The 24,329-nt window shown below is 41.0% G+C and overlaps 1 protein-coding gene across 4 annotated transcripts in view; it reads right to left on the reverse strand.

Annotated features, from left to right (window-relative positions):
• SDK1 (sidekick cell adhesion molecule 1) overlaps positions 1–24,329 on the reverse strand; it is a 392,652-nt gene that overhangs the window by 94,234 nt on the left and 274,089 nt on the right. For 3 of the 4 annotated variants that reach the window (XM_017813542.1, XM_017813541.1, XM_017813543.1), the window contains 6 exons: positions 21,196–21,343; positions 20,224–20,364; positions 16,531–16,712; positions 8,261–8,376; positions 4,977–5,169; positions 1,718–1,816 (listed from right to left, as the gene is read on the reverse strand). In XM_017813542.1, the coding sequence (XP_017669031.1) occupies positions 1,718–1,816; positions 4,977–5,169; positions 8,261–8,376; positions 16,531–16,712; positions 20,224–20,364; positions 21,196–21,343 (879 nt within the window). Of the gene's footprint in view, positions 1–1,717; positions 1,817–2,518; positions 2,539–4,976; positions 5,170–8,260; positions 8,377–16,530; positions 16,713–20,223; positions 20,365–21,195; positions 21,344–24,329 lie in introns of those variants that run through there. The other variant, XM_017813544.1, reaches the window with a different exon arrangement.

Raw genomic sequence — 24,329 nt, forward strand, 5'->3', positions numbered from 1 at the left:
GTGCAGGGAACAAGAAGGTCCACTAAAGACATCAATGAGCAGAAATGATGAATAATTGCTTCCCTGAGCACTCAGACCTCCAAGCAGCCCTCTATAAACCTCTGAGGTGCTCAAAGGGCATAAACAATTTTCCTATTCTTCCATCCCAAATGCAATTTGCATCATTAAAGATGTTTCTTTTTCCTTATAAACTCTGCTGGGCATTTTCACATTGGTGTTTTGTCATGAACAACAGAGCTTGTTTAGTTAAGTCTTTCTGGAACAATTTACCCCAAATATAAGACAGTCCATCATCGAGTTCCAGCAGGTTTCAACCCAACCTGGGAGGCAGCAGCTTGTTTCCAGCAAAGCAATTCTACAACACCAACATGGTGCTGCTCCCTGATGCTTAACAAGGATCAGTATTACATCATCTTGGATAGGCTTGGATGTAGGTCCCTAAATTTAAGCTCTTGGGCTTGAAAGGCTTTGGCCATCTTCACTGAATCAATACTGCTCTGCTTTCAGGAGTCATTAGTTTCTATTCTCAAACCACTTAAATCAGTGCATATTTCAGGAAGGTGACCGTGGTGTAAAAGCAGGAGATGATCTGCACAAGGACTCCACACACACTACAAACAGCACAGAACACAGACATACAAACGTTACAGATACACAGAGAAAACACTGACAAGTACAAGTCCTATCAAAATGATTAGACCTGTCAAAGTTAAAATGCTTCAGGAAATTAGACTGATATAATATTTCAATGGTCAAGGGTCAGGAAGTCTGATATTTTTAACCCCTAAAGTGTATTTTCTTACAAATTATAATAATTTTTTTCAAAAAATTAAACACTTCAATGTCAATGCTCCCAAACTAAAATATTTTGATCCACATGAAATGATCCTCTCCCTTCCCAACTGTGCTTTTTATCTCCAGTAACTTAAAATCTGGGAGCTTTCTTGTGCTTCAAAACCTTGAAACCTTTCTTAAATGGAATGTCCGTCCTGTGGAGCTGTAACAGTTTCCCCTCTGAAAACAATATTGCCTCTGTTGATAAGAACTAGAGGTTTTCTCAAGTATTTATAGCTTCCTTTATGAAAAATAATGAAGTTGCTGATGTTGTATCTACACTGGCATACTGTAAATAGATAAATAGCTTGTCAAATGGCAGACTCATCAAAGGGAAACAAGAGAGTTCTGAACCCTTGTGGTGGTTTATAACAGATTAAGTAATGACATGCAAATTCTGTCACGCAGTCCACAGCCAGGCCACTTGATCACAGATGAAGGGCACTGCTGATTTCAGGCTTGGTCCTGATTGCAAATCTTAACAATGCCAATCCAGATTTTGCAGCTGTAAACTCCGGGCAGGAACCCCCCACCCCTGGGGCAAAGGCCAAGCACAGTCTCACAAATTTCCACAAATTTAGTAACGCAGGTGGAGGTTATGGAAGATTTAACAGGACCAGAAACCCTGTGGGGAGCTGATTTCCAAAACAAACTGCCTTTCCAGTCACCACAATCATGAGCTGCCAGTAACTGGACCCAAACCTTGTAAAATGTGCCCTGGTGACATCTCAATTACCCAAAAGAAGGACCAGGACACCAGCGCTCGCAGTGGCCAGTTCTCCCTAAATGCTCTGTTACACAAACAGTTTTTCACTGCAGTGATTCATTCCACCCCACACACACTTAACAGAAAAGAAATAAAAGCAGACATAGCAGCTGATACCTGTGATGATGCCATTTTTCTCAACAGGTTCTTGCCAGCTGACCTTGAGCGAGGTGTCCAGGATCTCAGTGAAACTCAGGTGTCCCACTGCTCCTGGCTCTGGAGATCAGGAAAGAAAAACTGTTAATAGGAGAACCCCTCTTAATTGTGATCTAATTCACATGGCAAGGTTAGGGATGAAGAAATACAGCACTGAGCCAGGGCCAAGGGAAGCTGAAAACATCACTGAGAGGGAGAAGACAAGCTGGGAAGAAACACTCTGGCTTATCATCACATAAATTATTTCACCCAGCCATCATCCCAATTGTCTGGAGAGCTAAAGAGAGTGGAAACAGGAGACGTGCATATAACTTGTTCTTTCCTCTCTTCTTCATCTAACCTAATTAGCACAATCAAGCTGGTAATCCTGAAGGTGATGGTATTTGCCATTTTTCCCCTCAGTTGGCAGGTGTGTGGTGTTCACTGCTGTGCAGCTTATATGGACCCAGGTCTGTAGCAACACCACCAGGAACATCCTCATCTGGGAAGAGCTTTTTCCCTATGCAAGGTCACAGCAAGGACAGAGTCACCAAGCCACTGCTTGGATAAGTTCTCTCAAAACAAATCTAAAAATGTCCAACATAATGGCAACTGTCTTCTGTAAAATGAATACAAGAGTGCGAAAATTTTAAAGGGTTTTTATGATGCAGCTAAAGAGCTCTTAAAAATTCAGCTCCCCAGTGTGCAATGAAAGAGCATAAAATGGAATGACTGTCAAGAATATGCCATCCTCCCTCAATTTTGGCCTTCAAGGAAGACAACCTGACTGATTTTTGATCCAAATACTGTTCTGTCCTCAATCGATGTACTGGAAAAAGGAGGTTTTTGTTCACTTTATATTCACAGTGCTTCTGTCATTGGATCCCTGCCCGAGTATCCTCCAGCTCCACTGACATCAGTTGGCAATTTCTTGTCTGCAATTTCATATTTTGTTTCCTCTTCAATTTAGTCCAGTCTCTCATTCCCCTCCAGCTATGACAAAAAAAGCTCAAACCCTGCCAGTAGGTCAGATACAACCCCATTTGCAATCCTGCAGTCCTAGTGAGGAAAGTTTCCAAATCCACTCTGCGATACCAAGCAGTCAAAGCTCCACAGAAGAACTGCTGATCCTGTAGTGATCCCAGGAATACCCAACAAGAGCATGGCAGTTGTGCACTATTTGGGACCAGGGATGTGCAGACACAGAACCCACACACAGCTTGGCTCCAATTAGCCCCTGCAGTTGCAGCCCAATTTTAATGTCACCACGAAACACAGGTGCAAGTGACTCCAAGCCAGGACAAGATACTTCTGACTGGATGTTAAATTTTGTTTGACCTACAGTTCATCAGCAAACAGATCCATTTGCACAAGTTTTTTCTAGAGGATTGCCTAACTCTGCTATATAGACTGAAAACTATCACCTGCAAACATGAATGACAGTCCTTTCAAATCTTTTTTCCTACCACATAAATCCTGAAGCAACTTAAGAGTCAACGAGTTCTCCACAAAGATGCATTATACCATCCTGCACACAATTTCTCAGCCACTCTGAAAACCAAGGGAAGCAATTCTGAAGGATTAAAAAATAAATAAATTAAAAAATCCCCTGCTGAGGCTCCTTGCAGCATACAGCTGCATACACCAGGGAATGCATCAAATGGTTTACAAAATACAAGTCTGGTTTTCCCTTGTTTTATGTTTCCTGATGGAATTTTCTGGTGTTTAAAATGGCAGGTGATCTCAGCATTTCCCTGAGATAGTCTCAAAGTCTTGGCTCTGCCTCTTCTCTCACTTTGTGGAAAGTCTGCAAGGCTCCTTTCTTCAGCCTTTCCTTCAGCAGAAATATTAACAGCCTTTCCTCTTCCCAGTTGATTAATTTTTGCAAAATCTTGGGAGTCTTTTATCTTTGGTTTCTTATTCTTCACTGAAATTTGCCACAGGGTTCAACTGTCCTTGGAGAGAGAAGACAGATGAACCCAAGAAGGACAGTTGAACACATTTACAAACCATCCTTGTCTAAAGCTTTGTTTCCTTAGGAAAACAGGCAAAAAAGTTGATACTGCACACAGGAACCTAATGCATGTTTCTCTTTCCACCACACCTTTTACTTTAACCCCAGATAAACAAGTTTGAGTTCATATTAGTGAGTCACAAAGACTTCTGGTAGTTAAATTGCTATCTCTGGTTTAAGTCTACAGCCTGCTCTGGGGACACAGCTCTAGCATATAGAGGAGACTAACCACAACAGGAAAATCCATGGGAAAGTAATTTTCTCCATGGTCTTTCAAGAGTATGTCATGAAAAATTGGATTAGCACTTTGAGCCTCACTTCTGTGAATGTTAATGACAATCGGATTTTTCTTTACGGGAACACTGACCAACCTAAAAGATCCCTATTAAGGCAAAGCAGTATTTCTAAAAACAATATCTTAATGGATGTATTAGACACTTTTTATCCTGATTTGAGTCTGTAAATGGGCAGCAGTGTTTATGATGCTCCAATACAGGAATATACCAAAGCACTGGCCAGAGCCAAGATCACTGTGGACACAATAACTGCGAGGCCACTGCAGTTTAGTCCTTATCTGAATCAGGCACACGTGAGACTTGAGAGTCCCAAATATGTCTTGAGCAAACACTTCCAAGGGGCCACAGAGGCCAAGCCATTTTCTGATTCAGGAAACAATTTATATGCTAAACTATCTCATTTTACTTCACCCTGCCTCCATTTTTTCAGAATAAAAGATACTGCCTTGTTATGATCCTGGTTCTTTTACACAAACGTTTGCAATATAGTATACAAACAGACATTTTCAATATATTGAACAACAGAAGGAAACAATCACAAATTAATCATTGACCTCCACAGGAAGTTCCAGTGCTCACTTCCTAAGGAGATCAATTGATATTTATTTGGGTGCCCAAACATGGATTTAAGAGCACAAGGATTCACAGACACAAACAACGCATTGTGTGTTGGCTGTACCAGACTGTGAAGTTCTCATCAGTGTGAAAAAATTCATCCAGGTTCAGCCCATAATGAAAAAAAGAAAAAAATCAAATATTTGCCACAGGCTAAAAGAACACACCATCTGAAAGGTAACTTGAGAAGAGACTGCCAACTGATCGTGAAGCTGAGATCAAAACTTAAGCACAGAGATTTAAAAATTCTGGCTTTTCTATCCAACCCACCCAAACCTGAGTGCTGAGGTTCCCTGGCAGTGCTGGGGATACTCACTGTCCTCCAGGGTGCTCAGGAGCTGGGGTGTGCTCCGGGGGCCGTCCCCCGGCGTGGTGAAGCACAGAACTGAGGTGTAGTAAGTGGTGTATTTCTTCAGGTTGGTGATGCAGCCACTGTGGACTCCATGGAAATCCGGAGCGATGGTGACCACAGTCACACTCTCTGGAGCATCCACTGGCCAGGCCAGAAGCTGGAAAATTTAAATATGGATGAGCTTCTCATCAGAAGTTGTGTCTATTTGGAGGCAAAGTATGTTTGGCTGCCAAAACCATCTTAATCTGATTGTAAAGAACCAAGCAATGCTGTTAAACTACTGTCAGCTCTGATGCTGAACAGATGGATGTAGCAGTGATACTGCGATACTGGAGGGATGTCTGTAACACTCACCAGTGATGATACACCAATATTGCAATTCTCAATGTCTGCTACTGAACAGTGCCAAAATTATTGCAAATTATTACCCGTATGACATGGGCCTTTCATCAGCCTGGCCACTCTCTGCTGCTGAAAGGAAGCTGAAGGAAGAAAAGTACTTTCAGTGCTACTCTGACATAAATGCTTTATCTTATTTTGGGGTTCCTTTACAGATCCCACTGTCTGGGGAGGTTGGTGGGATTAGGGGACACACACATCCTCCTTCCCCTCCCAGAGCCAGCCCAGCACCCCTCTGAGCAGCCCTGCCTAAAAGGCCGAGAGCACTAAAACCATCAGTGGACTGAGGACATCCCCACTGTGAATGATTTGAGCGGTTCTGGAACTACAGAAAGAATAGAAAATGGTTGTAAAGATGATTACTACAATTTCCAACACCCGAGTCCCAAAAGTTAGACTCCTGAAGACATATTTTCATGCATTTAAAATAGGGGGCTTGTCAGATGAGCTCAGTTCCTCCAGGTCTCATTCATCTCAGCCGATGTTCTGGGCGATCAATATCTTTGAGAGTGCAATACCTTATGTGTTGGTACCTAAATGAGGGCTTAAAAAATTCATTTCTGGCAAATGCCTTTGAAATTTTGAAACAATTTTTGGAATTGCCTTAAAGGCTTAGGGGGTCTAAAGCTTGAAAGCTTGTGAAATTTTTATTTTGTCCAAAAATCCTTTGCCTGTAGCTTATAAAATGTGTTAAAATTCTAGACCTGACTCAGTATCTGTGTAAATCCTGCTACTTGTATTGATTTCAGGCTCATAAACATGAATAGATACCTGAAATTAATGAGCCATATTTGACACATTTAGCCAATGTCTAGTCTCTGAAAATCAAAAAGCACAGTTAGTGGACTATAAAGAGTAATTTTGTTAGAAATATTTCATATTTGAGAAGGTGTACTTTACAACTTATTGAAATGCAAATAAATTTCAAAGAAAAGATAAAAATGGAAAGTGCTTGAAGAGGATACTAAGTTTTATTTTCTTTTCTAAATCACCTCTGTGGATTACAATTGGCATTTATAACTTTGGAGGACTGACTTCTTTTTTGAGTGCATTTCATTGCACGTTCTTCAGGAAACATGCAGAAAACACAGGTGAACAATTCTGTCAGTTTAAGGAAAAACCTTAAAAAAGGTTTAATCCTTAAAAAACACAAAGGCCTAACTTTGACTACTAGCAATTTATAAATCATACACAAAGCTAGGCTATAAAAGTAAGTGACAGAAATGTTCTCACATGATCTTTGTACTGCAATTCACAATCCCTGTGAGAAACAGGAATGGTAAAACTGTAGCAATCTAGTGCAATCAAAAAAAATCCAAAGAAATAGAAATTTTGATAATTTCAAAGGTTTTCACTGGCCGCTGACAGATACAATTTATGATTTCAGTTATTTTATACCATTGCTCAAGAAATGAAAACATAAATTAGAGGTAGCTATGGAATGAGACGAAGGATCTTAAGACTGAAACTCTGAATACAACAGAGAATAAAAATCTGGAATAAGACTTCTGCAAATCTGGGCTCACTGTGCTTGGAATTGCAGCAGAAAATTGTATTGCACTGAAGTCCACTGAGCCCCAAAAGTGCTTTTATTCTCCAGAATCTGAACAGAAGCCAAGTACTACTTCTGTATTGAGCTTTTAGGATATTGTCCTGCAGCCCTGTCAGTCACTGAGCCTTGAGAGCTGATTCTATCTCTGGGAACAGCAGACATACACCTCTGCAGGTATTTAGGTCTTCAGCAGTGGGATTCTGAAACCACTGCTGGTCTTTATGAAAAATACATAGATGTGGGCAAAAATACTGGAACACCCACGCATACCTCTGTTTGTCTCAGTTTCTCCATCACTTTGAGACATTCTTGGAGAAGGATCAAGTCTTCTGAAACATCTCAAATCCATGATCAATCTCTTAATTCACAGCCTGTTTTCTAACTACACATTCTTCTCAGCCCACTCCACATTCCTTCACCCAACACCTCAATCAACCTTCCTCCTCCCTGCTCATAAACCAAACCTTTCTTCCCTTCCTACCAGATTTCTCTTCATTCTTTCCATGAACACTTTTAAACCCTTCATTTATTATGCCCTGACTGCCAAACCATTGATGGAGTTTCTGTCAAGCAGTTCTTCCTGAGGGGCAGGAATAAACCACTCCAACTGCCTCCTTAGCCCACACTCCACTGGCCAGAGGACCAGTGAGGGCTGTGTTAAACACTCCCTACTCTGTAACAGATATTGCCAGTTGTCCCATCAGCAGGGACTTACCATGGTAACATCAGGGCATGCTTAATAAACTTTACACTCTTATACCTCCCAAATCATCACAGTGGGAAAGTTAAGACAAATATTTAGTGTGATGTCTTGGTTCCTAGTGAAATGAATGGGAATTCTGCGTTAGTGTAAATAGAAATCTCAAGCTGGTTTTCAGTGGTACAATGACATGTGGTGAGTTTCCAAACTGACACTGAACTGCTTTTTGGTTTTGGAAACTTCCCAGGAAGATGACAAAAGTATTAGGACTTCTAGCCTATGACATGTTCCCTTTTCAGAACGTAGGTAAATTGCAAATATTAGATTCACAGAAAGGTTTGGGTCGGGAGGGATTTTAAAGATCATCCAGTTCCAACCCCCTGCCAGATCCTGCAGGGACATCTTCCACTAGACCAGGTGGCTCCAAGCCCTGCTAGGAGCAACAACTGTTCACTTCTCCCTTTGTTTTACCCATGTAAGACACCCCTGAAATCATACAGTCACTTTGGAGATTCAGAGGTTATCAGATTCAACTTCTTTTTATACCAGGACTGTTAAGGCAAACACTGAAGTTACAGGAACCTTGTTTCTATTTACCTTGTATCCTTGGTTAATGCCGTTGATGAACTGCTGGGGTGGAGGGTTCCAGAGGAACTGGATGGTTGTGGAGTTCACGGCTTCGACTTGCACGTTCTGCGGTGGAGCCGTGGGCACTGCTCCCAGTCAGCAGAGAGGGACATGGAATAAAACACAGTGGAGGAGGAAGGGGGAGGAAAAAGAGAAAAATGAACCCAGAACCCACTGACTGTCACTTGTGAGTCACAGAGTAATAACAATCTTGGGAGAAGGATGCACTTCTTGGGAAGCAGCAGCGTGTTGGAGAGCAGGGTAATTGCGTTAATTCCTCATTCTGCACTGGAGATTCTTTCCAGGGGAGGAGAAGAAATGGTTTCTGCAGCTTATTATTCTGCAGATGAGCTTCTCAGAAAGACTTGAGACAGAAGCTGGGTAAGGACAGGTGAGCACAGCTCTTTCAGTTATCCATGACTGCACAGACAATGAACAGTTTCTGAAAGAAACTTCTTGAGTCTTTTAATACCACTCAATTCCCCAGATCAGACAACAAAACATGGAGTTCCCACAATTAAGGTTCTAATTGTGAATTATAATCTGGCAACAGCATCTGTTTATTATTTACTGCTGCTTAAAGAATTAGGACCAGTCATATCACATGCAATAAAGATTTTTCTTGGGAATTGGGAGATGTTCTCATTTTATCTTGATATGATATGCATTCATGTATATTGAATTGATTATATATATCCTGAGCCAATACATCCTCTAATCTACTAAAAGTTGCATAAACATTTTATGCCAAGGATTTAATTAGACAGATGTTTTCTCAATACAAAAGAAAGCATGGAACATAAAGGCACCCTGTCTTCAAACAACCAAAAATAGCACTTAAATATTTTGCCATTTAATATAATGTCTCCTTCCAGGCAATTTCTTCAACTTGCTGCTTTAAAATGTCATTTCTATAGTTCTCAGTGGAAAGAATATTAATAGACAGGTCTATTTTTCTGAAATTATCGAGCTTATAGTAAGTTTAAGAAGAAAACTGCTACTTGAGTAAGTAAAATGGACTAAGACACTTTAAATCCTATAAAAGAAGTTTAATAATGCTTCAAATATATTACTATTGACAGGCATGGGCATTTGTATTCTATGAAAGAGGAACTATCCACAAGTGGTTTTGAAGCCTGGAAGGCTTTGTTCCTTCTGCTTCCAAGGGAAAATTTCTACCAAAGCCCAATGATCTGTGCTTCTAAAGAATATCCACAATTCCCACTGAGAAATGGTGTTTTGCTCCATACTTTTCAAAAACAGGTCCCAAACTGTTAAAGCTTCAAACCACCTTTGGAAGATGAGTCTTTGCGTGGAGAAGAAATGAAGAAAATAAGCTCAAAAATGCAAAACTGCCCCTTTTCCCACCAAAAGCTATTTTTGTTTGGAAGAGACATAAAGGGGCATTATTCTTAACTGGGGTACACACTACAGTAAGACTGGAACCAACAGAGCTAGGACAGTGCACAATTATCAGAGACATCCACAGTCTAGAAATATCAACACACAAAAATGGAGAAATCCTCAAAGATGTAGGTTTGAAATGACAAGAACATCCACTTTCATGCCCTCTGTCACTAAAACTCCCTGAAGGCTGAACCATGGCTCAACAATTTAGCTCTGCACATTTTTTTAACCTCAGTAACTGCATATTAGTCACAACTTTCTTGCCCTAATTTAAAACTTGATGTCACAATTTATGAACTATCCATAATTATTGAGTTCTGAAACCAAAGTTTATCTGATAGTACTCTAAATTTTCATTAAAATCCAGGCCCTACTTCCTGCCATGTGTCATAATTCCTTGTGTGCTTTTGGAAGGTTATACTATTATCTGAATGACCTGTAGACATCATAAAGTTTTTGTAGTTAAGAGATTCACCAAATCATCCTGAGATACAGTCATAAATATTAAAGTCACTCTACAGCCATAATGAGTTGCTTTGGCTACAGTCCCCTACTAAATGCATTTTTTTTTTAATTCATGTTCTTTGATGAAACTGTTTATTATGAGAGCCACAAGATATATTTGAATTTGCTTCTGTGTGCAATGCTTCATATAATTAATGGTTAACATGCATAAAATTTTTAAAATCAAAATTCTTACTTTCCTGCATTATTTGCATATTCAGATATTGTAACTGCCAGAGATTCATTACTGTGCAGGATAAAATTGTATTACAAGCCTTCGTGTTGGTTTGTTATCAGAAAGTCACCAGGATATCACTGATAGATTCATCTCCTCCTGTCAGGAAGGCTAAATCAGCTGAGCATCAACCTCTCCACTCATTCCTCTTCCTTCTGTCGAACTGCTACATTACAACTCCATCTATGTGGAATCAGAGAACCATTCAGGTTGGAAAAGATCTCTGAGAGCACCGAGTCCGACCGTTCCCCCAGCGCTGCCAAGGCCGCGGCTGAAGCGTGTCCCCAAGTGCCACATCCACAAGGCTTTTAAATCCCTCCTGGGGTGGTGAGTCCACCACTGCCCTGGGCAGCTGTGCCAGGGCTGGACAACCCTTTTGGCGGAGAAATTGTTCCCAATATCCAACTTAAACCTCCCCAGCAACAACTTGAGGCCGTTTCCTCTGGTCCTGTTGTTTGTTCATAGGGAGAAGAGCCTGACCCCCAACTGGCTACACCCTCCTGTCAGGGAGATGTGGAGAGTGATAATTTCCTTTAGGGAAGGATCCCATAGCTACTGTACAACGAATAGCAAATTTCCAGTGATTTCAATATCACATGGATTTTATTTATAAGAGCCTGATGAATCTTTTAGATACAATCCAAAATACTACAAATTTTTTAAGAGAAGAAAAATTTGTATTAACAAGCTTCAAGTTTTCATTTGTGGTCCTTACAGCCCTCTAAAAAGCTCAGGCAAGCACTTGAGGATAGGTTTACTACAGTTTTAGAAATGTGTGGATAACCAAATGCATTATTTATTTCTTTTAAAAAGGGAAATATTTTTTAGGCATTAGGAGGTAATTTCCTGAAACAAGAATATACAATCATAGCAAAAAAAGTACCTGCTACAATATGAAAAATGATAAAAATTATGAACAGAAAACATAAAGCCTTCAGAACATTGGAAATCATGATTTATATCACAATTCCTCTTTGAACATCTTCATTGAAAATTCAACATCTGCATCTCAATTAATGCATTTAAAGGATGGAAAGAACATGGTCCATCTGATATGCATAGGCTTAATTATGCTGCAGAAGACATAATGTAACACATTTTTATATTTTTAATCAGTAAAATATTGGCATTATAATCTCAAATTTACTTCAAAGTGCCAGTATAAAATTCTCCTTTTATGTCCTGATATTAAAGACTTCCTTGGGTATCTGAACAGTTTTGCATTTAAAAAAAGAAAAGAAGTTTGACGGAAGCTAAATCAGAATTGACCTTCTGGTCACTTCAAATCTCAAATACTTTTCCAAGATCACGGATAGTAACTTACTGGAGCTGTGACTGTCCACATAAAGGATTTTCTAATTTAGTGGTGGATATCTATCCTCTTCCTACCAGTTTGTTGTCAAGTTGTACAGAAGCTGCCAATGTCAAATAGGTGTTTCAAGAGTAATCCCAAAGCATTAACATTCCCAGTTTTTAAACCTGTACTTCATCATGCTTGCAAGTATTCCAAAACCATCTCACAGCAGAGACCCATCTGGGAGTCATCTCGGAATTTCAGGTCAAACTGGCCAGAAAAAACCCAACTGTTACTTTCCCCCCGATAAAGTTCACGTGGTTGGAAACCTACGGAGAGCTCAGCCCCCGGGACTGCGGGTTAATGTGCAGCATTCCAAGCAGAAAAGGTCATGGAAGCACTGGAGATAAAAACCATTAAAAGGGTTTTGCTGACAGGATAATTGAGAGGAGAGAAGGCATTAAGGTTAAGCATGTGCACATGTAATTATTCTGTCTCCAGCTATGTGCAAATAGCATGTAAATCCCGCAGAGTTTCTGACAGCCGGACTCCTGGCCCTAAATATAGATCTCCAACAGAGGCCTGGAGAAAAGTCTCCTGCTCCTCTGGAGCTCCTGACCTTTGAGGTGACAGCTTCCCTGTCTCAGTAAGGCAGGCTGGGGGAACTGCAGGTTTTCCTCTTTGTGAGGATTTGGCTGTTCCCTTAATGCACCAGCTCGAGGTGCTGAGCTGCACATCTCGGTGGGGATGTGGAGGCAAGTAACTCCTCCTGTGAAGTCTGTTCCCTCTGCTCCCAGCTGACATTCTGGGAGGTGCTCTGTGGGTGCACAGGAAAAGTGGTCTCTGTAATTCCACACATTTGAAAATTTGAATTCTGAAATTCAGTAGTGTGAGATTTGGCACTAACAGATGAGTTTTGCTTCTTGCAGCTGGGAAATGCCTCCTTCCTCTCCTGTATGTCTCTCACATGGACAAGATTTTATTTCTTTGTTAAGAACTGGGGGCCAGGGGCCTGACTGAGACAACTGCTAACTTCACCACCTTATAAAATACCTTAAAAATAAAATAAAAGCAGTAGATGGCAAAGGACACCTAACAGTGATAAAAATCGAGCCACTACAACTCCAACCTGCTTTTGCACAGGAGAAGTTGGGCCCAAAACAGCCATGGACACTCCAAGGCTACTGGGAGGTTCCCCAAAGGAAGTGAATGAGGATCTTTAAGACGTTTTTGCCAAGAAAGCCCCAGGAAAAACTAATGGAAGTATCTTTTCACTGAGATAAAACTGAATGGTTGCAGAGGACACTCTGCATTCAGAGAGTCCTTTTTCAAGATTATTTCCTCCATAAAGCAGGAAGCTTTCAGTTAACTGGTTTTTCTCTGGCTCTTCTACCTCAGTCATATAAATTTCTCTGATTCATCTCCTACTGCCTGAGCAAGACATCACTTTGGGCCTGGCTGAACAGACTTGTGCTTTTATCCCTCTCTCCACACTATCAAGACTCACTAGTTTGGTGTCTCACCCACTCTTTTATTCAGGAAGGGCCTTTTGCTCAGAGTTGCTTGGCCTGGAGAGGTGCTGGTGCACAGCACAGAAGGGAAAATAAACCAACATTGAACTACATGTTGAGATCTGTGAACTTCAGGAAATAAGACTGGTTTTTGGGATATGCATCAGAAGAAAGACAAGCACTTAAAGAAGAAATAGAAGTGGGTTAATGTCAATGCAAAGAGGCTGATGGAAGTGATGTCTCTCCTTGTAAAGCATGCCCTGCCTAAATCTAAGGTGCAGTGGGAGTTTATCAAAGAGAGGGAAGTTCAGAAATACTCACACTAGAGAGATAAAAGGGACAGACCCAAAGTAAAGGACAGAAGCTGCTGTTTTATCAAATCAACCTGAAGAAAAAGGTAAACCTGTCCAATAGCACAGAGCAGAAACAATGCAGTCACCACAGAAAGATGTTTATACCTCTCACAAAGCTATTCTTCCATGAAAGGTATTTGGAAACTTCAATTTTTCACCTGGCAATGGAAAGTCCTGCAGGACACTGTTTAAATAAGTAAAATTGCCCTATGCAGAAGGCTGGCAAAAATCCCTGTGAAAAGTAACATCAAAGCAAAGAACAGCTGGAGAAGCTCTGATGAAGGAAGACCTATATATACACAGCATCAAAGGATTAGGCTGAATATCACTCTGAAAGGACTTTCAAGATTTTAGAGACAGTCAACCTGCCTGACCCCAGTGCTTGGATGTTCAGTGCTTTGCCAGTAAGTCTCTCTGACATTTTATCTGACATTATGCATCAGTTGCCTACAAGTTTAGATCCCTCAGCATCTCGTGAGTTTGGCTGCATTCTACCAGTTGGTGATTTTTGATGAGCTTTGAGTAGCTGATTAGTTTTCAGTGGCTAAAGCAATGCCAGAGGACTAATAAGGGATTAATAGACTAGCTTCTGGTATAAATCCACAGCTTATATGGCCAGTCAATATCCCCTATGACAAAGATGCCAATATGCTGATGTGCTCCTGCCAATGGGTTGATCTGCTCCCGGGGTTCATTTCCTCCCAGGGTCTGAGTGCAGAGCACGCTTGATTAGTGTGAGGTGGTGCAGGTATTTTTCATCTGCAGATAGACAGGTTCTTGCCAGCAGAGCTCACATCATTTAATGCATGTCAGAACAGAGGCAGTGGTGCTGGTAGTAGGAGAGGGGGATGGATGGGAGTGTGTGTCTTTGACATTTATCTCTGCTCATATTAAAATCAGAATATGATTTACAAGGCAGTTTTACACGTGGCTTTTCCTTACTCCTGCTGGTTCGGTTTAGGAAGGACATTCTGGAGCAAGAAACAGTCACTGGCTTTCCCTGTCTTTTCCCAACTCCCATAAAGGAGCAGAGTTTCAGACAGCAGCATATGACATATGGAGACTTGATATTAATCCAGTTTCAAATGATACTGATACCAACCAGTCTCCCTTTTCAGTTCTAAATGTAGAAAGGCTTCAAACTCTTTATAGAACAGGCCGTATGGCCTTGGTGATTTGCACAGAAACCCAGCAAAGCATTCATTAGGAGATGGCAGCATCCATGAAGCAGTTATTTACAGCTATTAGAAAATATTGATATAAAATAAATGAGAAATACCCAGTTTTTCTTCTACCCAGCACTGAGCATTCAGGAACTACATAAAGACAAACAGGCCACTGCAGGTTGGCCTGCAGTCTAAACACCCTTCCTGATTAATATGAATGCAGGACTGACTACAGCTAATTTATAACAGAGGATTTATATCCTTATAAATGACAACAGACAGCCAATCAATAAAGGATGATAATAACAGCACATAATATCCAGGGAAATTAGAGTCAATTACAGGGTTTAAGAAAAAAGAGTGTGAAGTCCAAACCTGAGCCTTAATGGATGGAAGGTTAAGGTGCTATGATAGCTTAAAATGGGCAAATAAACAAAGTAATGAATTACAAGCATATTCACAAAAGAGATTCAAATTCTGTGTGCAAACCAATTCTCTGCAGAGATCGGGTCTTTAGTGGGATAGAAAACATTAATCCTGGCTGCAAGGAGAAGACTTTAAGAAAAACATTTCAAGGTCTGCTATAAATACTTCTAGAATGAGGCTGAGTGTGTCAAGGCTCCTCTAAACTATGAGACTTCACATGCCCTGAGAAAAAATATAGATAGTCCTTCCTTTAATTGTTGTAGTTAATTAGTGTTGCATATGAATAATCTTTTCTTAAAGATCTTCCCACACCTCAAACTGTATCTAATCATGTTACAAAGTACTCCTAGCAACAATTAGCAAACAACTACATATTCTTCACAGATTGAAAATTAACTGATGTACTATAAATCTGCAAGTTTTTAAAACAGTGTAATTGTTTCACGTCCAATGAAGTAGAGCCCATGTACTGTCCAGTGCTCAGCATCCAGTACAACCCTGCAATTATGGGAATATATGAAAGCTTTAAGGGCCTGGTACTTAATTACCCTACAGATTTTTATACCAATCTAGAGGTGTAAACATGCCTTACACTGGTTGTAAAAAGTAATTACATATCCTTTTGTTGATGTAATTTATACTCTTCTTAAAGCACTTAGAAAGGTGTGGAGGAGCTGTAGCATAAAAATCAGGGCTTTACAGATAATTTTATCTTCCTCTTTGCAAATGTCTGCAGCATTCCTGAAATGCTTCAGAACACTGTCTCCACAGGCTGTATTTCCCTCCCTGCACTTTCCTTACAACTTATTCCATATTTCTAAAACAAGGTATTCTGTGATTATCAGAACTAACACAGCTGGTTAACTCTGCCTCTGTCTCCCATATTGCATATGCAGCATATTGCATATCTTGGCCATGATAAAACCAATTCCCTGCCATATTTTCTCTAACTCTCCTGGCAGAGTAACCTCAGCCCCCTGCCTGTCACAGGTCCTATAAATCCATTCCCCAGGACCCCACTCTCGTCAGCATTTCTATTTATTACTTATGCTGCAGCTGACTCCGACCTGCAAGTGTGGCAACATGTCATTATGAGGGTCAACAAAAATAGATAATTTTTGAATTCACTCAGAACTTTTCCTACAACAGAGACAGAAGCAGAGACTTGTCTCTGCTCAAGCATTTGAAATGTGCAGGTGTTTCCTACTCCAAGCTGTCCATCAAATATGACTGAAATGACCATCCATTTCACAAGCTGTTAGGTGGGACAACCAGACAGCACATCTCCTAAGGAAAATGCCATAAACTGGAAATAGAATGGAGATATTGGTCTCATTTGCTCACCTCCCTGTAAAGTGTACTCTGTCACGGGTCTGCTGAAGGCTCCCAGCCCAGCTCCATTGTAAGATGCCACCTGGATTTCATACTGGGTCCAAATGATCAGGTCTTTCACTAAGCAGTAGTTGATTTCTGCACTGGTGATGTTCTTATACTGGTATTCTCCAGGGAGGCCGGCCAGGCGATACCTACCATATGGGGAGAAAAATTAGCTAGTTAATTAGATGGTATCAATTAAAGCAAATACCCTGACTGGCAAAACAGCTCCCTTTGTGAAGAGGCAATATGCAAAGTTTTACAGCAGAATTATACAAAGAATAATGAAAAATAATCAGAAAGAACAGAGTAGCTCCTGATAAGACCATATCATGTTTGACTGCTATAGTATTTATAATCTGATCTCACTTAGATTACAGGCTCAGGGCTAAACAAAACGGGTATTTTATCCTGTTTTATGGTTGCAGAAAAATTACAGCTTTTTAAATGTGGCTTGTCTAGTAAAAGCTATGATTTAGTACAAAAAATAGCCCAGATGTGATTTTTATCAGAGTGCTGCTGTAAATCAGCTTGAGAAATGTTTTTTTTCTTCTCCTCTGAAATCTGAAAAGGAAAAGCTCAGAGGGCTCCGACCTTCTGGAATCACAGGCATTGGCATCTCTGGCTTCCACCAGGATTTACCTCACAGAATGCTTAAAATAAGGATGGAATACAGTTGAGACTGAGGGGCTGGGTAAGCACTGGAGTCCCAGGAGAAGGGCTGTGCCAAATACAGATAGCTGATAAATATCCTGACAAACTTTCTGCTCAGACATGAGAAGCTGAAACACTGAATATATTTTCCCATGTACAAACTGTATTCCAGAAAACAAAGCCCCTTTGATGTGTCTCTTCAGGCCAAGAAACTACAGAGAAGAACTAAATTACAGAAAACAAACAAACCTTGCAAATCTGTGAATGTGAATAATACTGTTTGTTTTCCTTCCTTTCAGAAAGTGGTACAGTGGATGCTTACAATATGCTAATTCACGAAAAAATCAGAAAACCAGAGGCCAAATAAGGGACACAAGACATTACTATTCCATGAAAGAGACAAATATGGAAACATTTGTATTTTTATTCACCACACAACTTTTATGCACTCTTAGTCATCCTTTGCTTCACTGCAATCTATTGACACAGAACAATTTCAGTGATGTCTTACAGTCAGACTTTAAATTCATCTAGGTTAAATTGGTGCAGTTTATGACTGGACAATTTCATGTATTTCGGCACAGATTTTTGTTCCAAAGTCTTCCTATAGAGAGATCAGTTCTCAGTCATTGACAACACCTCTATTTTCTTCTGAGGAGCTCCTTGCCTGACCATATTTTAGCACATTTAATATCTGTAATGCTACGCTGCAGTTATTCCATTTATGAAATACAAATGGAAATAAATATCAGCCCTCAGCTGAGTTTACTGAACATCTTGATCTTCCTCTGCTCTGTGCAATATCCCCCTTTCTCTCTCTTTTGCCTCGTGTGCAGGGTTTATGCTCCCTGGCAAGGTCAGTTCTTAGTGCAGCAATGTTTTGTCTCATACCTAGCAGACAAGGCGTGGAGTGCTCCTGTGATTTAATCTGTTATGCTGTTAGCATGGCAGACCTCTAAATGCAATAGTGGCGGTGAGAAAAAGGGCAGAGGAAGGAGGCCAGTTCAGAAATGTCATGTCTTCACGATTTTTCTCACCATGGAGTTTGATGTACACTCCATATGACTTGTGCAGTGCACCTTCACTTTTAAAGATCAGGTGTTCCATCAATTTAGTATCTCGCATGTCTTGAGCTTTGGGTCTCTGGGATGCCTGGTGCTTTTCATTCTGCTACAGCCTAATCCAACAGAAATCAGTGCACAAAGACTTTCCTGCAGTGCATATTGCTGTGACCACACAATTCCACTTGGAAGGACTGCCTGGTTTATTACCTGGGACAGTTGTGCTTTTATGTGATAATCTTAAATTCCTGTTGAATAAATGGTTTCTCTGCTCTGTAGTCAAGACAAAGCATGCAGACATCAAAAATGTTCACAATTTGAGCATAACGAATACGATCACTATTAAAATGGAAAGAGATGTTATGGCAAGGACAGGGGTCAATCACGCTGATAGATGATGGAGAAAATACTAATGTTAAACATTATTGAAAATGCTCTATGGAGAAAACAGCACAGATTGCCAGAAGTAGGAGGCCGTGGGATTGCTTTTTAAAGGACTTAATGCTGAGACTGGGAAAGACTCACTGGGAATATCTAAGGAAGTGATCCTACTGGTGAAGAGACCAGTTTGAAGCAAAGAACATCTGTACCCTCTGCAAATGGGTACCCAAGGCTCAGGACAAGGTTCTATCCATAGGGAGAACCTAAAACACCTTTCCCCACCTGTCAGTGATGGCTGGCACAGCTTCCAAACTGAGTCCAGCTCTAAAATCTTGCACAAACAGGCACTTGTACAAGTGGCTCACCAGTGTTAATGGGTCTGTACAGGTGACAGGGAGATTAACAGACTTCAACTCTGCCTGCAGAGAGAAGGAACTTTCCAGCACAATTTTGGGAGCTCACCAATGCTCTTAACATAACAAAAGCCTTTCCATCCATGCCAGCAAAAGTAGGAGCACAGCATGAACAGGATGTTGGCATTTAAACTGTAGCATTTAGTTATCTTTTACAGTTCTGGAGGACACTGTATTAAAAATGTCAGCAGCCTGCCCACAGGAGGCTGCAACCATCACTTGGAACTATGTCAGTGGCTGGGAGTTTCCCACAAAAACTCTAATTTAGATAATGCCTCCCTCACTAGAGGTGTGGCCCTAGCTGGCTGCTGCCACTACAGGATATGTAGGATGCCAAATGAGCAGTAAACTGTAGTTGAATTGGGTAGGAGTGAATACTGAGTCCCAAAAAATTACAGAAGGGAAATTCTCTGCAAAGAGTCACAGTGTGGCAACACCCTTTCCAACACAACGAGTCCTGTGCAAGCAGAAAGACTGGATGTATTCAGGATTCCCAGTTACCTGCCTGAATGTGTTTCACATTAATAAACAGCAATGGGGCTGAAAGAATCTTACTCAACTGGCTGATTTTCAAAACCAAATCAAGGTCTGCCATGAAGCATCTGACCTGTCATTCCCTCTCTCCATTTTGTTTGGCACAAAACTGAAGTTTATTGATTCTTTTGTTGCTCCTCTGTAGGGCAGGAGCCCTGTTGTGTCTTTGATAAATTTAATTAACCTTTCGAGCAGGAAGCTGAGATTCTAATAAGCAAATATACATCTGCATAGGCTGCACTGTACCAGCTTCCCACATGAACACTTCTAGTACTTGGTGCTTCAATTCCCTTTGAATATGGAAAAAAGCTATCTGGATGTTGTGAGTCTCCACAGGGAGCTGGTCCACTCAGGCAGTGCATTTGGAGCAGCTAAGGGAGCTCCCAGCTCACTGACTCTCTAGTACAGACAGGCCAGAATTTAAGTGCCTTCACCCTTGTGACCCCTCTCTCATATTTAACAAACCGAGGCTGCCACAGCATTTGCAAATAATAACTAATGCATTTAATGAGACAAATTTTTAGAGACAATTTTTATTACACTCTTAAGTCACACCGTTTGAATTCCCTCGTGCACACTCGGACCAACGTCTGGACTTTCCAGGTTAGGAAAGCACTTACCTTAGGATGTACCCATGAAGAACTCCATTGTGCTCACTCTCAGGAGGAGGCTGCCACTGCACCATAATAGACTGATTGGTTCGTCCACTGGCCACTATGTTTTTTGGTGGGGCACTGGGGGGCTCCTCTGGTAACATCAACCTGAGTACAAAAGAATGTGATGGACATGTTGAAATAAATTAGAAATAATACTTCTACTTCCTGTATCCAGCCCAAGTGAACTAGTTTCTTTTATCACAGTCTGATGACTAGCAAGAAATGTAACACTGATCAAACTGCTGAAGACATGCATGAAATAGTTACAACAAATCAACATAATGGGAAATCAGTTAAGCAAGCAACAAGACAGACAGCTGAGGTAACCCTATTCTCTCTGAATCACTCAGGCTGCTACAACTCTTTAAAAAGATTACAAGCCTGAATGAATAAGAGCTCAGGTCCAGTGTCTGTGACTCCTTCCAAATTGTTTCTTTCAGTTCTTTCAATATTTTTCATATCAAACTCCTACATTTTGAAAAAGCCATTTAGAGTTCAGCTGCTCTGCAATTCAAGCTCGCAGCAAGCCTTGGTTCACAGAAGAAGGGGGATGCATTTGAAACTAAGTCTGATGAAGCTATCCTTCTATGTCACCTCTGGGTGAGTTCCAGAAGTGACATTGTGATGACAGGGTGGATGCTGTACTCCTGCCCGGGCTAACTGCTGGGGCTTAGCACAAGAGCAAAAAATTATTTCCAAGATCCTGCTCAACTGATACTCTGGAAGCACGAGGACACCTCTCCCATCGTGTGCTGATCTCCTGCATGACCTCACTGCCATCATCACCAATCACTCCTGGCTCCAGGGGCCTGGGTAATGCCAACTGTCCCACTCCCCAAAGATATTTGATCCATTCATTCACAACCAGCGCTTTTTTCCTCCCAATAACTGTAGGTTACTGTGCCTTTGGCACACAAATATTGATTGTTACTGTACCTGCTGGTCTCAGTGCTGTACTGGCCCTTTCCCACCTGGTTGACTGCACACACCCTGAACTGGTAGGTCCGGGCTGGGGTGAGTCCACTCACGGTGACACTGGTCATCTTGGGGTCAAGGTTTGAGAGGTGAACCTTCCAGGGAGAGTCTGTTGGAATAATTAACATGTGAAATAATAATAATAATAAAAAAAAAAGATGGAAGTGCTTGTCAAAAGCCCTGCAGAAGCGAGAAAAAGCCTCTGACTGCTCAGAGCTCTTGAGCTTGTTTTCATCAGAGGAACTTTGGGAAGAAGTTTCTTTTCAGCAGAAGAAACCTTCCTGTCAGCCCACACGGTTATGCAGATTGCACATTTGTCTAGTGGAAAGTGATGCTGCACATGTCATGGCATAATAAATAAAAACTATATTCATTAACATTTTAATAAAAGAGGAAACAAGCATGATAAAGACAGATGGGCTGTGTATTTCACAACCCATCTGTTTGGCAGGCCATCACACCACCACACCCATGAGTGGCTCTGGTGGAAGGACTCTAATGAAATTCATGGTCGGTTTGGAATATCTTCCTCCCCAGCTTGCAAGCAGGTGTAGGAGCGTGACTCTCTGTGCCAAATCAGCCTTTTGCTGTAAGACCTGAGAAAGCTTCTGCTGTGGATTCTACATGTCTGAATCCTATTTTTTTCCTAGTGATAGAATTCAGCATTGAGTCTAATTGTCCTAGGAAAATTCCCTGGTAGAAACAGCCCTGGCAGTGCTATAAAACCCTGGTTGTCAGTTCCACACCGAGCTCCTCTGATGCCCAAATTACATTTTCAAGTTTTCAAAGAGGTCAGAAATTAAACATGTTGAAAATTAAATATTCTGACTTCTTTTCTCCACAGCCTGGTGACACAAATTCTCCCTGAAGTCATGGCTGAAATAGTGAGGGAGAGGTGACATTTGGTCTGTGTTGCAACACCACAGCAATGGAATCAGCCAATTTAAAGATTTGTTCAGTTTTTAAATAATACCAGCTGTTTTCATGCTCCCTGCTCAAAATTACTAACACTTCTGGAAATTGCTGAGGAGCTAGCTGTAGATTTTGGCACTGTTATCTGTGCACGTTGCTCATCAGAAGTGCATCGTGGCTCCTGGCAGGTCACCTCAACGTCTGCCTGAAAATGAAGATGAGATGTCCCAAATGTGGAAGGCTGCTAAAATTCACACCAAGGCAGAAACCACTAATTTAGCGTTTTTCTGGCAGATTTCTTAGCAAGTTTAAGCCCTCCAGGGTATGATGCCATTTGGGCTATAAACACTGCATCTTTGAGTTACTCCAAATGTATTTATTCCAGTAACGGCTTTGCCAGAACAAAGTCTTTTTTAGCAGGAAAACTGACACAGCAGAATACTGGGAATGCTGGAGAGGGACATTTGCACAGCAGTCAAGTTCTGTCCTTGCCAGTTGTTGATTTAGCAACAGTCACTTTGGTTGCAAGATCTTGATGCCAATTTATCTTAGTTGAACATTGAATTTCTCTTAGAGAACACTTAGAGGAACACACCTGTGCTATCCAGAAAAGCACTGCTTAGGAGGTTTTTTTGCATCCTAGTTCCTTCTGAATTTTCTCAAGCTTCCTCCCTTAAGACTTCACAACCAACCTTGTTAAAGCCAGAATGCACAATAACAAATCAAGGTAAGCTGAAGTTAAGGTATGGCTGACCTAGTCCGTTGCCTGAAGCAGCTTCCTGAGGAAAATGGAAGAGCAGACACCAACAGGAGAGTGAAACACCCTTGTATGAGCTACTTGGGCAGTGGTCCGTTTCCTAAAGCATTTCATTTGTTTACTGCTAGTGTAAACACCACCTGAGAGTGCTTAACCCAAGCAGCTCAATGTAGTGAGCAGTTTGATTCAACAACAGGCCCTATTAATCTCCTCAGCACCTTGGGGCTTTGCTCTGTTTATATGCTGCATCTGTAGAATACTTTATTAATTCTTTTTCCTCTCCTGGTGGAAGATAAAAGATCTGGCAGGAAGAGAGATTAAACTGAAAACTAATATAAACGAAGCCTATTCATCTCCTGGGCGCTCTGACTCGTAAAGGAGGGTAGTTTGGGGAGCATTTGCTCACTCACAGAGCAGTGGATACAGTGAGTGTGCAGAGTATCTTTAAAATTTAAATGTCAAGTCCTTTTTTTTTGACAATCAATAAACAAAACACTTCAAAAAGCTCATCTCCCTCTTTAGCCATGCAACAACAAACCCCAGAATTGTGCAGCAGCTCGTTTTACTGGAGAGAAGAACGGTTCTGACACTGGAAACATGCCATAAAATTTTCAACACCAACTCTCCTCTCCTCCAGGGATGGCTGTCACTCACCTGTCCCAGGAAGCCTGGAGAAGCTCCATGGTGACAAAAGACTTGCCAGGTCAAACTATTAAATAAGCCTCTGTTAGAGTGAACAGGCTGTGCTAATCCTTCATTTAACTTAAGCTGCCCAGAATGTACTCTGGGCTCTGCTTGCTCTTCCCCTGTAATTGCTACTGTCTGAACAACTTCCATGTTTAGCTGTCTTAGGGATATTGGGTATTTTGAATTAACTCTGATTGCCTCTGCAAGTTCATTTATTGGAAATGAAGAATCTCACAGGCCGCTCTCTAGTTTACAATGTCATGGTGGGGGTTTAGAAATTACTTTTGATCTGTCAAGAATTTTTGGATGTGCTTGTAATGCATTCAGTAACTCTGGTTACTGGCTGAGAGATGTTGCTTCTGTATTTCCCCATCTACCTTTCAGTTCATGCATTAATTGCAAATTCCTCAAAAATCATTTCTAATTTGATATTACAGTTTAGATCTACTGCAGAAAGCTGATTTTTGCAGGTTTGGAGCACATTTCCATCTCTTTCCATCTCCAGGGGGTTTTGCATAGATGGGTAGTATTGGAATTTGCTGTACTGCTGGAGTTCACTAAATCCATCTTTCAAACCTTCATAACAAAATGATATTGCAAAAAATCCACATAGAAGCTAGGTGGTTCATCCTTTGTTTGGTAGGACTTAAACAAGGACTACCAGTGGCCTTAGAAAAAGTATCTTAACATCATCCTGTTTAGATCTGAGTCACAATTGTAACAAACAGTTTTACTTTGA

The sequence above is a fragment of the Lepidothrix coronata genome, unplaced genomic scaffold, assembly GCF_001604755.1.
Source record: "Lepidothrix coronata isolate B3197 unplaced genomic scaffold, Lepidothrix_coronata-1.0 Scaffold41, whole genome shotgun sequence".
Classification (NCBI taxonomy): domain Eukaryota; kingdom Metazoa; phylum Chordata; class Aves; order Passeriformes; family Pipridae; genus Lepidothrix; species Lepidothrix coronata.